At 43.0% G+C, this 17,318-nt stretch overlaps 1 protein-coding gene across 1 annotated transcript in view; it reads right to left on the reverse strand.

Annotated features, from left to right (window-relative positions):
- Positions 1–1,508: 1,508 nt before the first annotated feature.
- The window catches only part of LOC123769190 (facilitated trehalose transporter Tret1), a 35,764-nt gene continuing 19,954 nt past the window's right edge, over positions 1,509–17,318 (reverse strand). The window contains exons 2-5 of the mRNA XM_045760203.2: positions 11,107–11,239; positions 10,211–10,329; positions 6,164–6,304; positions 1,509–4,787 (exon numbers count right to left, since the gene is read on the reverse strand). Of these exons, the coding sequence (XP_045616159.1) occupies positions 3,840–4,787; positions 6,164–6,304; positions 10,211–10,329; positions 11,107–11,239 (1,341 nt within the window). The 3' untranslated portion in view covers positions 1,509–3,839. The remainder of the gene's footprint in view (positions 4,788–6,163; positions 6,305–10,210; positions 10,330–11,106; positions 11,240–17,318) is intronic.

Below are 17,318 nucleotides of genomic sequence, written 5' to 3' on the forward strand. Positions count from 1 at the left end.
TCACTGCTGTGGAGTGCAGCAAAGGCTCAATAGTTTTTTTAGGGGGGATGAGGCTAGATATAAGCCTAACGTATACACATACACAGGCTGCCTGTCTCCCGACAAAACTAATTAAGGTGGCGACGAAAATATTTCACAACATACGGTTCACAGTTGACGGTGACGTCCTGACCTCCGTAAGCATTCCACTGACGTCATCCTCATATAGGAATTCCATTGACGTCATCCCCCGTAAGCATTCGGCTGACATCATCATCCTTGTGTATCGAGGATTTGTATATTATCTTCAAGTGAACCTTAGAGCATTGTACAGCACCGGAAGGTCCGATTAAGAGTTTTAATATATGATGTTTTGAAATATGTTTCGTTGTGAAACTAAGATATTATTGTTTTATAGGTTGGTACACAATAAGGGTGTGTGAAGGGAATATTAGAGCCGCCAGCAACGTTAAGATGTGTTGACTCAAACTGCCCTAATATATATGGTAATTTCATTCCATCCAGCTGAGTTGATCCGGTTTATGAATGAAGTCCTTCGACCACTAGAACACATCTTCCACCAGTTGATTGACAGTCGAGAGGCGGGACCGAAGAGCCACAGCTCAACCCCCACAAGCACAACTAGGGGACTTCATGTGGGTCCGTCAGTGCTGTCATCAGCCCGCCCGCCATCTGCCGCATACTTTTCATACTGTCTACACCCTCCGTTTTCTTTCTCACACCTACCGTTATTATGGAGGTGAACCTTTCTGACAAGTTTCCTCGTAAAACCACACACTTTAAATGACCACATAACTCGGCCGCAGTATATACAGCGCCAACTTGCAGTCTAACGAAGTGTTCTAACAAGTGTTCGTTGGAGTACAGTTAGGTCTGTTCTAGACACACACACACATCTCGCTGGCACAGTTACGAGGTCCTGTGTGTTTATGTACCGCTGTTTCTCTTTAATAACTGCAGTGGGAATTATTTAGTGTTGAGCGCTCCTCGAGTGCCTCTGAGTTGACTTGCCGTGTAAGACAAGTATCACTGCTCCGTCGCATACATAGTCAGGAGGTAAACTACAGCGCGAGTCAGTAACGGCTAATCTCTCCTCCTCCAACCACCCTGCACCTCGCTGTCGCTGGAGGGTCGCTGGCGGAGGTGAAGCTCTTATATATTTCATTTTGCTTGATAAGCTTCAATTTCACCGCATTTCTTACACAATTAAAAATTATTAATTCTTTTTCCGGAAGGAGATACGATGACAGATATGATATAGACATAAATAAAGTCAAAGGGGTAGGGATCTATCAGGATAAAGCGCCAAGCCATTACAACTATATAGCACTTGGAAGGGATCAGGACAAGGCTTTGGGATAGGACAGAAATAAAATCAATGTACCTACTTCACGCACAAGATGAATTTTAGCGGCACTTTACGTGAGTTTCACCGTATGATGTCTGAGTTTACAAGAAAGATTTTCTTGACATTTTCCTGACATTAGGGTAATACAATATGTCTAATAAAATGCCATTAAGTTTCCTTTTAATATTGCTCTCTAGTAGATTACAGAACATAATCTTGCGAGTTCAATAAATTATAATTCACAAAGATATTAACAAATATCACCAATGACAACACAACATTATGTATACAAAAATTTAACACAAATTAACAAGGAGAATATCAAGGTATATTAACAAGCACAACGAGCCACCTTGGCCTCTCACTCTGGGACCTTCAACACTCACGTAGATAATACTGATAAGTGTACTTTAAGCCCAAGTGTGCAAGTACATAACTCAATCCACACATGACACGTTAAGTGTCTAGGATGGATCGAAACGTTGTTACTTTCGCTTCATATGTGTGTGTGTGTGTGTGTGTGTGTGTGTGTGTGTGTGTGTGTGTGTGTGTGTGTGTGTGTGTGTGTGTGTGTGTGTGTGTGTGTGTGTGTATGTGTTTGTGTGTGTGTGTGTGTATGTGTGTGTGTGTGTGTGTATGTGTGTGTGTGTGTGTGTGTGTGTGAGTGAATATGTGCGTGTGTGTGTGAATATGTGTGTGTGAATATGTTAATATGTGCGTGTGTGTGTGAATATGTTAATATGTGCGTGTGTCTGTCTGTGTGTTTTGGGTTATTTCTTTCAGTCACGTTGTTGTCTCTGTTTTAGTGTGGCAGGCTACCACCAACATGTACTAACTTCTCCCTGAAGCACATACAAGAATATTCATATATCTCATTTATGGCCAAAGCGTATGTACATTTTCAGCACTTTGCATGAAATAATACAGTTATGCTTTAGGCAGGTGGAAAACGGGCGCACTTTAGGCAGGTAACTTTTGTTTCTCATGGACCAAGCCTTGCAGCCACTGGACACCACCACCTTTGGCAGATTAGTTGAGTTCGGCGGGAAATACTACACTGTGGAACCTGACCAGTGAGAATGGTAAAACCCAAATAATGAGGGAAGCAATGTAGCAGGATTATCTGCCTACCAAAAAATAAGCCAGAAAGGGAGATCTTTTGTCTCAGTATCGAGGCTGAAACTAAGATACACCATCCCCAGTAACAAAGACATAACACCCCGAAAATAAGGACATAGCTCTCCTAGAAACAAAGACGCAGCACCCCAAAAACAAAGTCACATCACCTCCAGAAAGAAAGACACAGCATACATCAGAAAGAAAGACACACCACTCCCAAAACAAAAGCACAACACCCCCAGAAACAAAGACACACCTTCCCCCCCCCCCCACAAACTAAGATACAGCACCACGTGAAAACGAAGACATAGACACCCTAGAAACAGACACAGCTCCCGCTAGACACAAACACACAGTAATGCTACAAACAATGACGCAGCATTCTGTCACAAAAGCATGCCGAGAAACACCACATTACAGAAGCTTGCCAAAGTGTGCTGGAAAACATTAAATCAAGGGAAACTGTCCATTTAACAGTGATGAGCACTCCTTTAGCCAACCATTCCAGTTTTACCACTGGAAAACGTAATATCGTTTTGTATATACAAATGATTCAGGAAATTTATTATATTTCATTAAGTACCTTTGGTTAATTGTGTTGATTGTGTTTAGGGATGACCTCGCGAGATAAGAGACGAAGAAACCTGTTGTTAATGCGTGTCTTATAATAGATAATGAACAGATATGACTCCATTCATATCAAACTAATTCCTTTACGCATTTCAAACTAATTCCTCCACGTATGTCAGCCTAACTCCTCCACGCACGTCAACCTAACTCCTCCACGCACGTCAACCTAACTCCTCCACGCATGCCAATCCAACTCCTCCACGTATGTCAACCTAACTCCTCCAAGCATATCAACCTAACTCCTCCAGGCATATCAACCTAACTCCTCCAGGCATGTCAACCTAACTCCTCCAGGCATATCAACCTAACTCCTCCAGGCATGTCAACCTAACTCCTCCAAGCATGTCAACCTAACTCCTCCAAGCATGTCAACCTAACTCCTCCAAGCATGTCAACCTAACTCCTCCAAGCATGTCAACCTAACTCCTCCAAGCATGTCAACCTAACTCCTCCAAGCATGTCAACCTAACTCCTCCAAGCATGTCAACCAATCTCGATAAATACTATTTACATTATTTACAAATTCAGAGTTACGACATGCAGAGTAATACGAGTGAGTGAAGACCAAAGCGACACCTAATTACGATTATATAAGGCAGTTTTGATTTGTGATTCTTTGTAGATTGTAATATGTACAAGAAACATAACAATATTCATCCCACTGTTGAAGTAATCAACATGACGTAATCATGGTGGAAAGGATTGCACGACCGCAACATTCAGCCATAAATGGAAAAATCGTTCACACTCTTGCAATGAAAGTTTCAATTAAACTGTCGTGCTTCTTGACAAAGGACTTTGTAATATCGTCGATGCGCTGCTCCTTCAGTTCCCGGAAGAAGACGAGGATGAAGATGTAACCGGCGACGCAGACGACGCAGTGGAACCAGAAGATCCCACCAGTGGCCACCGCGATGCGGATCTTGTGAAATAGGACGTCCACCGCCAACATGGAAGACCACAATACCATGGAGGCCACAGATACTCCCAGCCACTTGTACCGTGGGCTGAATATCTCACCGAGGGTGACCCAAGCGATGGGTCCCACACCACTGCCGTGGGCGAAGGTAAACAGCACTACACAGAACACCTCAGCAACCCACTGATACATGAAGTAGCTGTCGACTTTGTGCAGGTCCTTAAGGAAAAGGAAGAGTCCGAGAACAAAGGCTGAAGCTGCCATAATAGTGAGGGAGAGCAACAAAAGGAGTTTTCGTCCGATATGATCCACTAGGAGAGCCGACAGAGTGATGGCAACAATTAACACGACTGTAACAATGAAGTACGCGACGTTGATGTAGGCGCTGGATATTTCAGCGAAGAGTTCCATGCCGTAGAGAGTGACACTGGCCACGCCCGTCATGTTATAGAGGAACATGAGCCCGCACGAGATCAACAGCGGCCTCCAGAACGTCGGCCGCATCAGATCGTCACACATTATGCTCCAGCGGTCCATGTCGCAGCTGTCGGAGATGTCGTGGTACTCTTCCATCACGTCGTTCTCGATGCCCCGCAGCCACTGAAGGGTCGCCAATGCGTCGTTCGGGTGGACGTGTATGAGGAACCTCGGGGACTCTGGCATGCACAGGACGAGAGCGACGAATACCGGCGCGGTCACGCAGACTCCAACGATGGCCAGGTTCTTCCACACCAGAATCTCCCCCAGCATAAAACACAATAGGGAACCCGTCTGCAAAGATGATGAAATGTAACTTGAGTTATTTCATATTAAATGGTTACAAAATCACATGTTGTTAATACAATGATGGTAATTTAAAACAGGTTAGGCAAAACACAATTATATACAAAGTTGACACCTAACCCACACATCCGTAAATGAAGAACTGGGGACGTTTCGGCCCGTCTTGAAGCATTATTAAGTCGTTGAAGAGAAACAATTTAGGGTAAGAGTGTTAGATGAAAGGCGAGATAAAGGAAAGAGAGCGACGAAAGTAAGAATAAAGGTAAGAATTAAGAGAATCAGGTAAAGTATAGGAAAGGTTAGAAGGGAAGAAAAAAGGAAAATAATAGGATTAGGGTATAAGACAAAGTTAGAAAAATAGAAAGGTGATAATAAATATAATACAGGAGGCCAAATGGCGAAGATGAAAAAAATCTAGTAACATAAGAGACAAAAGAAAGAGAGCCTAGAGGGGCTAACGCTAAGTCATGTCACGTTTGTTAAGAAGGTTAGAGCATTGAAATAGTAGGTTGTGTATCAGAGCCCATTCGACAAGACGGCGTCTGTGAAGAGTAGAGGCAGGAAAGATTATCTTAGATGAAGACTAATCTATAAAATGATTAGAGTGCCTAACATGACAGAAGAGAGCACTCTATGTGTCCGCAGACTTAACACTTCTTTTGTGTTTTCTTGGTCTGTCATTAAGTGTACGGCCAGTGTCACCAAAGTATTGGAGAGGATAACACGAACAGGAAATAGAGTAGACACCAGCAGTATTGGAAGCAGGAGGAGCAGTGTGAACCAGATTATTACGAACTGTGTTAGTTTGTCGAAAGGCGAGTTTAATATCAAGAGGACGAAGAGTATTAATGAGATTTTTAAGTTCATATATGAAGGGAAGGCACAACAACACAGTGTTACAATTGTTGGAAACAGGTTTGGGATGATAGAAATTTATTTTAGCTGGAGAATAGGCACAGCTGATAAAATGTAAGGGGTAACCAAGGCCAGAGAAAGACTTGTAATTAAGAGAACTTTCAGAATCAAGAAGTTGAGAGTCAGTGATGCGTAGGGCCCGGAGGAAGAGGGAGACAAGAACACTTTTCTCAACAGAAGGAGGATGGTAGGAAAAGAAGTGAATGTACACACCACTGTGCATAGGCTTGTAGTGTCAACTCTTCAGCCACAATATTGTGACTCGTCTGCATATATGCAAAGTTATCCAGACCCTATTGAAATGGCCTTCGAAACCCTAAATAAGAACTAAATAAGAACATCAGTTCGCGTAAAATTCAATACACATTCATAATGAAATGTGTATGATTTGACAAACCCCTGAAGATGGTTAAGACACGGCCCGGTGGACAGAGCAAAGGTTCACTCACCTGGAAGGCAAGAAGAGGTGCAGTAGACATGGCGCCACGTATCCTTGGCACGGAGATCTCTGCCACGTACACCTGCGCCACCACCACCACCACCCCCGTACACACCCCGGACGTCGCGTGGAACACGAACACCATCCACACCTGTACCACCAACACCGGGTGAATGGGATGGAATTATCAGGAGAAAGCGCCAAGTCATTGAGACAATATAGCACTTGGAAGGGATCAGGATAAGGATTTGAGATGGGACCGGGGGGGGGGAGGAATGGTGCCCAACCATTTGGACACGGTCGGGGATTGAACGCCGACCTGCATGAAGCGAGACTCGCTCTACCGTCCCCCTTAAGATGCTGAGCACAACACCGGATGAGTGCCACTACGAACGTTGAAGGTGGCAACTTTTAAAGGTGTGAACGGAGCCACATACATTGATGTAAGCGAATAAGATCAATTAATAGGTTTAAAACCTCGTGTGTAGTTTTTCAGGTAAGAAAATGAATATTTAAAAAATTAACATAAAAACCATTACCATAATGAATGTTAAGAGGCAGCAGCAACCTTCCTCCAACAAACAAAAGAAAACTATTCAGAATGTTAATCACATTTTAAAAACATGTTATAATTTTTTCTCGTTCACATTAAATGTAATGGATATTCATATTTCCTAACAATTCCTGACAATGTTTCAGTATAGTGAAAACTGCAGATTTTGAGAAGAGATATATTTTGTATACAACCTTCCAGTCGACCAGATATATACACGCCTGGGAGATGTTTTCTTGGAGGAGGCAAAATGACAATTATATTGTTTCTCTGAAAAGCAAAATATTTTGCTTTCATGCGAGGTAGTTTAATAGGTACGACATCAAAATAATTTCAGTATTTCTTTTGCCCGCGTTTTGGTGTTATATTACTTAAATAATTTATATTAAATAGAGTTAAATACGAGTTAATTATGTGCTAGGACAGGGTGTGTGTGTGTGTATGTGTGTGTATGTGTGTGTGTGTGTGTGTGTGTGTGTTCCTCTTTGTTACTCTGGAATTCCTCTTTGTTACTTTGGTCTATTCCTGTTCGTATTTTGTAAGTGGTGGTCATATCAACTCTCTTCTATCTTCTAGTTTCGGCATGTTTAGCGCCTCTAGTCTCGTAATTTTTGTTTTTCACTCCTGGAAGGCATTTTATAGCTTGCAGTTGCACTTTTCCCAGTTTATTTATGTGCTTCTTGAGATATGGGCACCATACAACTGCTGTATATTCCAGTTTTGGTCTCACAGAAGTCATGAACAGTTACTTTAGTATTTCACCATCCATATAATTAAAAGCAAGTCAAGTTGGAAAGCGACGCATACGCTCCTCTCACAATGTTCCTTAAGTGTTCCTCTAACGACAGCTTACTATCCAAAACCACCCCTAGGTCTCCTACATTTATTAAAGTTCTGTAATTCCTTTCCACAAAATTTGTAAATTGTGTGTGGTCTTTTTTATCTTTCTATTTTCACTCTTTCCCAAGGGAGGAACGTACAGGCTGTCAAATATCTCTTCATTTCTGGTAAATATTAGATCCAATACTGACGAAACATCCCCTTCCCTCATTCTTGTGGCCTGCTTGACGTGTTGATACATGAATGTCTCCAAGATGAGGTTTACAAATCTGGCTGTCCAAATGTCCTCCGTTCTTGCCTCGTAGGCCTCCCAGTCTATTGCCTTAAAGTTAAAGTCCCTCTGTACCAACAATCGTGACTTATCTCTATCTGCCATTACTACAATCTCTCTTATGGCCATTATGAAGCCCTCTCGTTTGTCATCCAGTTCCTCCTTTGTGTATGCGCGCGGGCGGGCGGGATAATGGTGTGTCGCCTCACAGCGCCGATGTTTACACTCAAGTAAACAAAATCGAATAACAATGAATATTTAAAGGTCTTCGTTTCACAGCAGCAGAAATATCTTTTGTAACTACATATTTTATCAGTTCTCAGATATGACAATTCATGACACGTTTTATTTCTAAACATTTTATAATAGCTGAAAGTGACCTTTATCAAAGTTACCCTGAAACTTAATACAACTATCCGAAACATTTATAGTTTGAATAGACCCAATCTGGCAAAAAAGGAAGTTATTTTGATTTAGAAGTTTTATTAGTCAGTGATTTATATAAATTATTACAGTTGTGGCTGAGCCAACATATAGTTACTCATGGGGCCGGCGTGAGGGGAGATGGTAAAGTAATTATCAGGGGAAAGTATTAAGCCAGTACGACTATATATCACTTGGGATGGACGTAAGGACAAGAAGCTTGGACAGAATGAAGGAAAGGGATGGTGCCTAACCATTGGGGCTTGAACGCCAACCAGCAGGAAGTAAGGCTGTCACTCTACCGACCTGTTCAAGTTTACAAGAAACTGCTGTAGACACGACACTACGAAACTACATGCTGCTAAGGATTACAATGTAATAAATTTATATTTATATTTTTGTCAGTGGTAATACTATTTTCTAATTGCTTATGGCTCTAAAGTATGACAAATAGCTATTCCATCCTCAAACTTTGCTTTGATCTTTGCCAAAGACAGCTTAGATGTCTTGAAGGATGCCACACACGTGTACTCACCTAGTTGTGCTTGCGGGGGTTGAGCTCTGGCTCTTTGGTCCCGCCTTTCAACCGTCAATCAACAGGTGTGTGTGTGTGTGTGTGTGTGTGTGTGTGTGTGTGTGTGTGTGTGTGTGTGTGCGCCTGCTCATCTTTTTGTGTCTGTTGGACCGAGCACTAGCTCTCGGACCCCGTCTTCCTAGCCCCCCCCCCCTCCCCGCCCGCCTCCCGGTACGATACAATAACCCCAACGACCCGGGACGGGAGCACAGGTTACAGGAGGTAACTGCCGGACCAGCTCATCCTAATGAGGTTAAGTTTACTTGTTACACCAATCCAACTTTTAAATTCAATTACCATTCCTCGATATCCATTACTGTAAATGGGTTTAGAACTTGTTATCGGCTTTTAGAGTTTATTTCAAACGTTAGATTTGTCCTTATTTTTACGAAGTAGCAATTACTTGGATAACTTTTCTAAACAATTTTCAGCTTTCTGTTATACATTTTATAAATGTAATTTCACGCTTCTCACCAAATTACTTATTAAAATTTCGAAAGGGTAAGGTAATTATGAGGGGAGAGCGCTAAGTCAGTGTGGCTATATACATCACTTTGAAGGACAATGAGGACAAGGAGCTGGATATAGGAGATATGATGACGGAGAGAAGCGAACCCCGACTGCTAAGACGCGAGGCCCTCGCCTTACCGACCAGCCCAACAAGATGGGTTCAAGTTTCGAAAATATATTCTGTTATTTTCAAAACGAGTCATAGATTCATATATACTATAAAGACTTTAATTTAACTGAAGTATTGTATTAGACTGTCTTACTTTTAAATAGGTTCGTTTTCCTATATTTATGTCGGCATCTTTACCTTATCTACATTCTTTTAAACATTAGTTAGTGAAAGGTGAGTGAGAGAGCACGTGATCTTGGAGTTTATGGGACCGCTTGCACTCATACGTGAACGGTACTACGTACTTCATGAGTGAAAGGGGCTACGTTCGTTGGGGAGTGAACGGTACAACATGTATTGGTTTTCAGGGGAATGAATGGATCCTAAAAGCATAGGTGTAGTGGGCTGACGTTCGTCAAGTTGGAGTGAACGACACCACGCTTGTTCACTTGAGTAAGACCAACGCCTGACGGTCTTCGAGGTGATGTGAGCGACATACATTCAGGGGAGTGAACGACACCATATATGGTGAAGGCATGATCATGACCACATATGGTCTCTCACTCTCTCTTGGGCTGGTCGGCACAGCGATGACTTCGTTTCATGCAGGTCGGAGATCGAGCCCTAACGGTCCAAGGGGTTAGGCCCCATTCCTTGCCTCCATCCTCATATCCCCTGCCAAGGGCTTTAGTTACATTGGCTTAAGCGCTCTCTCCTGATACTTTTCTCTGCGTCGAAAAGCAACAACTTGTGGGAGTGAGGCCAGGTATTGCGCACCTTTGTGGCGAAGATGACGAAGAGCCAGGACAAGGCCATGGGCACCATCGTCACCAGCAGCACCACCTTCCGCCCGTAGTTGGCCACGAACCCGGACAAGAACCCGCCGCTCAAGCACCCTGCCGGGGAAGGAGACGATTATTAGCACTAAGATTGCCGGGGAAGGGAAGGATTATTTATTAATACATATTGCAAAAGAAGGGAAGGAATATTAACACAAGTGTTGCCGGGGAAGGGAAGGATTACTAACACAAGTATATCACCCGAAGAAGCACTACGCTACGTAAGGTAACTAGCGGGAGAAAGCAGTTTTGCAAGTGGCACTAATGGTCATAAAGTGGAGTGCCACCAAGGAACAGTGCCACCGCTCTCCTCTCTAAAGAAGTACTACACTTCTGCTACTGTGCACTCCAACATATCACATCCACTCCAAGCCATTTACATTTACAAATAAGTTACCGGTTAATTATGTTTAGAGAGAGGGAGAGAGAGAGAGAGAGAGAGAGAGAGAGAGAGAGAGAGAGAGAGAGAGAGAGAGAGAGAGAGAGAGAGAGAGAGAGACAGAGAGAGACAGAGAGAGACAGAGAGAGAGAGAGAGAGAGACAGAGGGAGAGACAGAGAGAGAGGGAGAGACAGAGAGAGAGGGAGAGACAGAGAGAGAGGGAGAGACAGAGAGAGAGAGAGAGAGAGAGAGAGAGAGAGAGAGAGAGAGAGAGAGAGAGAGAGAGAGAGAGAGAGAGAGAGAGAGAGAGAGAGAGAGAGAAAAAGAGAGAGAGAGAGAGAGAGAGAGAGAGAGAGAGAGAGAGAGAGAGAGAGAGAGAGAGAGAGAGAGAGAGAGAGAGAGAGAGAGAGAGAGAGAGAGAAGGAAGGTCAACATACAGCACCAACTAACTCACCTAAGAGGTGGACGTAGGTCCTCCAAGCTCCCAGCTCTGGTCTCATCAACTCGGCGGGGTTCTTGGTGAGGTTGAAGGCCAGGGCGAACCCACAGGCCAGGGGACCCAGGCAGCAGGCGAACGTCACTATCACCTACACAACACCAGGTGGGTGAGGTGTGGGGTTTTAGGTGGAGGTGGTGAGGTTAGGTAATGGCTATGAGAATGGTTGGGGCTGGTGAGTGAAGTTGGGGTTGGGCAGCGTGGGAGGGAGACAGTGGCTAGGCTGTATGGACGGAGGACAGGGTGGGTGGGAGACACTGACCAAAGTTCAGAGGAGAGTAGTATGAAGAGCTTACTGTTAAGTCAGAACTTCCGTCCCATGAACAGTACCACTCACTGTGCTCTCCACAACACTGTGTCAGCCTTGCTAGTCATGTTGTCTAGAGAAGTTCCCAAGAACAACACAAACATATCAAAATAATATGGATAATAAAATAATAAATATAATATAATTTGGCTTATCTCAAAATTCCTTGTGAGAATAATTATCATAAAAGTTTGTTTATTCACAAAACACTCTTAGCTTTGAACTTGACACTACAGAGCTCAATGTTTGGGTAATAATTCCACACATGCATGGCAGTTCTTAAATAATCAATCTTAAGCATGAAATTTTATATGAGTAAAGAGCATCAAAAAATGCGCACATCACATACAAGAACATGTTATACACAATATAGATGAAACAGAAACAATATGGAAGTTAGGATGATCTTCCCTTTCAAATACTCATCTTTTAGCTTCAAGTGCTCTACTTTAACGCAATTGTCTCCGAATGAGTTAAGGTAATAAAGAATAGCTTGAGCATCTAAGAGGCGTCAACAATCAAGCCGCCACACCACACTCACCTTACACTCTGTAATTACTATATGAATACTGGAACACTTGATGATATATTGGCTTTGTGGCCAAGATTGACCATGTAATGTATCAACTATACAATGTATGTGATGTAACTATATAACCTGAGCTTGTAAAAGCACCTTAATCACCTTCAGTGATTAAGTGCTTAATAACACGTTAGTTTCTCTATCAGCTATCTTACCCTCTTAGAGTAGGAGAGCTATAAATGTATGTGTATGTATATGTGTATGTATGTGTGTATAAAGTATATGTGGAAGCTGATCAGAATTACATTTCACCTTTGTAAATGCACATTAATGATACTATGTAAAGAACACATCGACCACTTTATGTAGGGCAGACGTAACTCTGTGTATCTATTTATTTATGTCTGTAGGTTAGATTAGCATTTTAAAAGCACTACAATCACCTTCTGTGGTTGATTGTTCAATAAATCCCTGAACTAAATGTTTAACAGATCTCTCAACCTGTCCATGGAGGACAGAAGAAAATGTATATATGCTATTTAGCATTGTAAATGTGTGGCCACGTCTGTGGTAGAAAAAAATAATAAAAAAACTTACAGTAAAATTACGTTCAAATTCATTTATTCCTTCATAAAGACCAACTCTACAGCTTTATATTTGGCAAGTGATGAAAGAGTAATCCAAACTCCATTTAGAGTCAGTCAGTAACCGTTCTACACGTCCTAATTACAACTGTAAGTAAGAGGTTCCTATTCGTGGGGCGGGGGATTATTAGTCCAGCAGTTTTGTCACTAACAATTGTTATCATAACCGGCTAAATTAAATTAACCTTAATTAAGCGTTCCAGGAAAGAGATTCCAAAACCTCTAATGATATAGAGAATTTAACCAATTAAATATAAGAATCACAATACAATTGATATATCAGAATTTACAGACGAAATTGAAAATATAATGCCCCACTGTTTACCCTCAAAATTACATTTAATAAGGTAACAACGGAAAATGGAAGAATGTTATATTCTAATCTCAATAACGTTTACACCCCACAAACGTTTACTGGTTATATTTTCATGGCCAATCAAGCTAATTTTAAGGTTCTAGCACAACATGGAATAACTAATATGTGCTACACTAGTTTAGTCTTTTATATAATTATGCACTCCATACCCATCCCGTGGGGGGTGGTAGACCCATACCCATCCCGTGGGGGGTGGTAGACCCATACCCATCCCGTGGGGGGTGGTAGACCCATACCCATCCCGTGGGCGGTGGTAGACCCATACCCATCCCGTGGGGGGTGGTAGACCCATACCCATCCCGTGGGGGGTGGTAGACCCATACCCATCCCGTGGGCGGTGGTAGACCCATACCCATCCCGTGGGCGGTGGTAGACCCATACCCATCCCGTGGGCGGTGGTAGACCCATACCCATCCCGTGCGCGGTGGTAGACCTATACCCATCCCGTGGGCGGTGGTAGACCCATACCCATCCCGTGGGCGGTGGTAGACCCATACCCATCCCGTGGGCGGTGGTAGACCTATACCCATCCCGTGGGGAGTGGTAGACCCATACCCATCCCGTGAGCGGTGGTAAACTCATGCCCATCCCGTGGGCGGTGGTAGACCCATACCCATCCCGTGGGGGGTGGTAGACCTATACCCATCCCGTGAGCGGTGGTAGACCCATACTTATCCCGTGGGCGGTGGTAGACCCATACCCATCCCGTGAGCGGTGGTAAACTCATGCCCATCCCGTGGGCGGTGGTAGATCCGTACCCATCCCGTGAGCGGTGGTAGACCTATACCCATCCCGTGAGCGGTGGTAGACCCATACCTATCCCGGGGGGGGGGGGGCCTGGAACTTATATATATATATGCCTCTACAGTAGTTCCATGACCAACCAACACCCGGCAACTCTCGTTATGCGTTTTAGGTACAGTTTTTCATAAATTCCTAGTGCATGGTATATATATATATATATATATATATATATATATATATATATATATATATATATATATATATATATATATATATATATATATATATATATATATATATATGGTAAATATATTTTTCACGCCAATGCTTAGAGCACAGGGCGTGAAAATATAATAAAATATATGAATATATACATAAAGACCAGCAAAATAATAATAAATAAGAACTCTAAGCAAACACTGAATATTTGGACAAGTAATATTTATAAAATATTGAACAACATAACGTTCCAGGCGAGCGCTCCTGGACCCAGGCTGCACATTCCTTCTTTTTATTCCTCGTTTAAAAATAAATCCTCTAAAAATCCAAAGTCTCTCACTGTGGGGTTTAAAATACAACAGATGTATGAACTATGAATGTTAGCAGGAGATAAATCCGTTAAGTTATTACATATACCGGACTCAAGGTAAGCGTGGAAGTACTTGTCGTCGAGATACTCTTGACCACATCATGGTACAGTGGGTAGTGCGTGTGTGTCCGTGGCGATCAGGGACACACACACGCACTCACAATCTCCAGTTGAGAGGCGGGACCAAAGAGCCAAAGCTCAACCCCCGCAAGCACATCCAGATGAGTACAGAGAGAGAGAGAAAGAGAGAGAGAGAGAGAGAGAGAGAGAGAGAGAGAGAGAGAGAGAGAGAGAGAGAGAGAGAGAGAGAGAGAGAGAGAGAGAGAGAGAGAGAGAGAGAGAGAGAGAGTGAGTGTCCGACAAAGAGAATTACAAAACAAAGATCGCCTAATACTTCATAAGACTTATAAAACGATAATCGGGTTCTCTGCAACTCACGTTTAACGCGCATATCAACTTTCTCCACGGGGATAACGATAGCTTCATTATGTTCCATATAACAAAATTCAAGTATGCAATGACGTCCCAACAGGCACGCCTCTATTCATATTTGTATTTCTTGCCAACTCTCAGCCTCAAATTGGAGGAGTTTTGGGATTCAGGTGTAGAAATTGGGCGTGGAGTGGAGTGGACACTGGAGGGAGGAACTGTCTCTGGAGGAACTGAACTGGAGGAAATGTCCACTACGAGGAACGTATTGAACATTTTTCTCAATACCTTTCTCATCTACTGGGTGTGTCAGCTGGGTTGTAGATATGATCTGCTACATGTTCCAGCCATTCTTCTCTTTCTCATTCCCGTTTGTGTGTCTGACTTACACGCTAACTCACTCACTCTCCCTCCCTGCTGGAAGCCTCCTGCGAAGCCGTTTCTCATCATCACTTCACAGGAGAGTATCCCCATCCGGGGCTTCCTCATCCTTTCAAGAGCCTCGAGATGATCTGGACAGAGGAGAAAGAATGTAAAACGGGAAGGAGGGAAGATGAGGGGAAAGAGAGATAAGAGGGAGCCTAGATAGTGTTCTAAGAGACGCCGAGAAAAAGTTAAATAGAAGATGGAAGGAATAATAGGAAGGAAAGAGGAAGTGAGAGCAGATGTGTGTGAGAGAGAGAGAGAGAGAGAGAGAGAGAGAGAGAGAGAGAGAGAGAGAGAGAGAGAGAGAGAGAGAGAGAGAGAGAGAGAGAGAGAGAGAGAGAGGGGCATAGAATGTACGAATGCGGGTGTTGGAGAGATTAAGGGAGAGGAAGGGGGTGAGAGGCCGGAGGGGGGGGGGGGGGGTTCCCATAATGGGTGCTAACTTCTGCACGAGCAGCCGTAATGGAGGGAGCACACATGGGCCAGCACCCTAGCTACGACTATAGCTGATTTTGAATCTTTTTGCTTTTCACTTTTTGCTAATTATTGAATTCAATTTTGAGTAATTTAACTAATATTATATTTAGCTGTCATTTGGATTACAAAATTGTGGGTGATTAAAATTATTTGCACTAATTTTTTATGTAAATTCTACATGTTTTACGTTTGCGGTAATTTTCACCTAGTCATATTTTAGTTATTTACCCAATCAATATTTAGCGGTATTCTGAAAATAAAAACTGGTGATGTCGTGATGCTTTATGTGTACAGTACTCATGAAGCACCTCTCACTCACCACATCACTCTCATCAGTACACGTACACACAAGGGGACCTGTGGCTGAGTGCTGAGCGCTCGGGATTCGTAGTCCTAGGGAACGGGAATCGATCCCCGACGATGGAGGAAACAAATGGGCAGAGTTTCTTTCACCCTGATGCACCTGTTCACCTAGGGTAAGTGGTAGGGTGTTCCAATATTAAAGATAAAGATAAATTGTTTAACACTGGTGGTACGCGAACAAGGGGACACAGGTGGAAACTGAGTACCCACATGAGCCACAGGGACGTTAGAGAGAACTTTTTCAGTGTCAGAGTAGTTAACAGATGGACTGTATTAGGCAGTGATGTGGTGGAGGCTGACTCCATACACAGTTTCAAATGTAGATATGATAGAGCCCAGTAGACTCAGGAACCTGTACACCAGTTGATTGACAGTTGAGAGGCGGGACCAAAGAGCCGAAGTTCAAGGCCGGCAAGCACAAGTAGGTGAGTACATACAAATTCACACACACACACACACACGCACACACATGCTATTAGTAGGCTCAGGAATCTGTACATCAGTTGATTGACGGTTGAGAGACGGGACCAAAGAGCCAGAGCTCAACCCCCGCAAACACAACTAGGTGAGTACAACTAGGTGAGTGTACACACACACACACACACACACACACACACACACACACACACACACACACACACATATATATATATATATATATATATATATATATATATATATATATATATATATATATATATATATATATATATATATCAGAGAATAAAATACACAGAAAAATGAGGAAAGCGATATTATGACGTGCAATCAAGAAGACAAGAAACCCCAGCTGTGAAGATCACAAGACCGTCAGCAGCATCTAGATTGGGTCGGCAGGCTACCGTGGAGGGATACTAGGCAGTCCGGGGCAAAAAATATAGGTTAGGAAATACTCGTACCTTGCACGAGGGGTCAAGAAGTGGGATGGACTATGAGAGTAAGTTGTGGAAGCCACCTCCATCCACACCTTTAAGGCCAGATTCGACAAAGAATTCGCACATCAGAAAAGTTAAATCATAACGCAACAGGTACAACGAGGCTGTAGGCAGAGGCATAAGGAGCTAGATCTCACTTTTCCAGAGTCACTGTTAGGTAGTTGCTATTAAGTAAAGACCGAGCTCCAGTACGTGTCTGAGAGATGTGTTGCTTATAACTTTGCGAAGTGCTCGAATAACATCATATATCATAGTCGCTAACATCACAATAACCTCTAACCCAATATACATGACTTTAACAGCGCTGTACTAGCTGTCCAATATACAGTTGTCTCCAACATCACTGAAGCATGTGTC

Source organism: Procambarus clarkii, chromosome 66 (genome assembly GCF_040958095.1).
Source record: "Procambarus clarkii isolate CNS0578487 chromosome 66, FALCON_Pclarkii_2.0, whole genome shotgun sequence".
Classification (NCBI taxonomy): domain Eukaryota; kingdom Metazoa; phylum Arthropoda; class Malacostraca; order Decapoda; family Cambaridae; genus Procambarus; species Procambarus clarkii.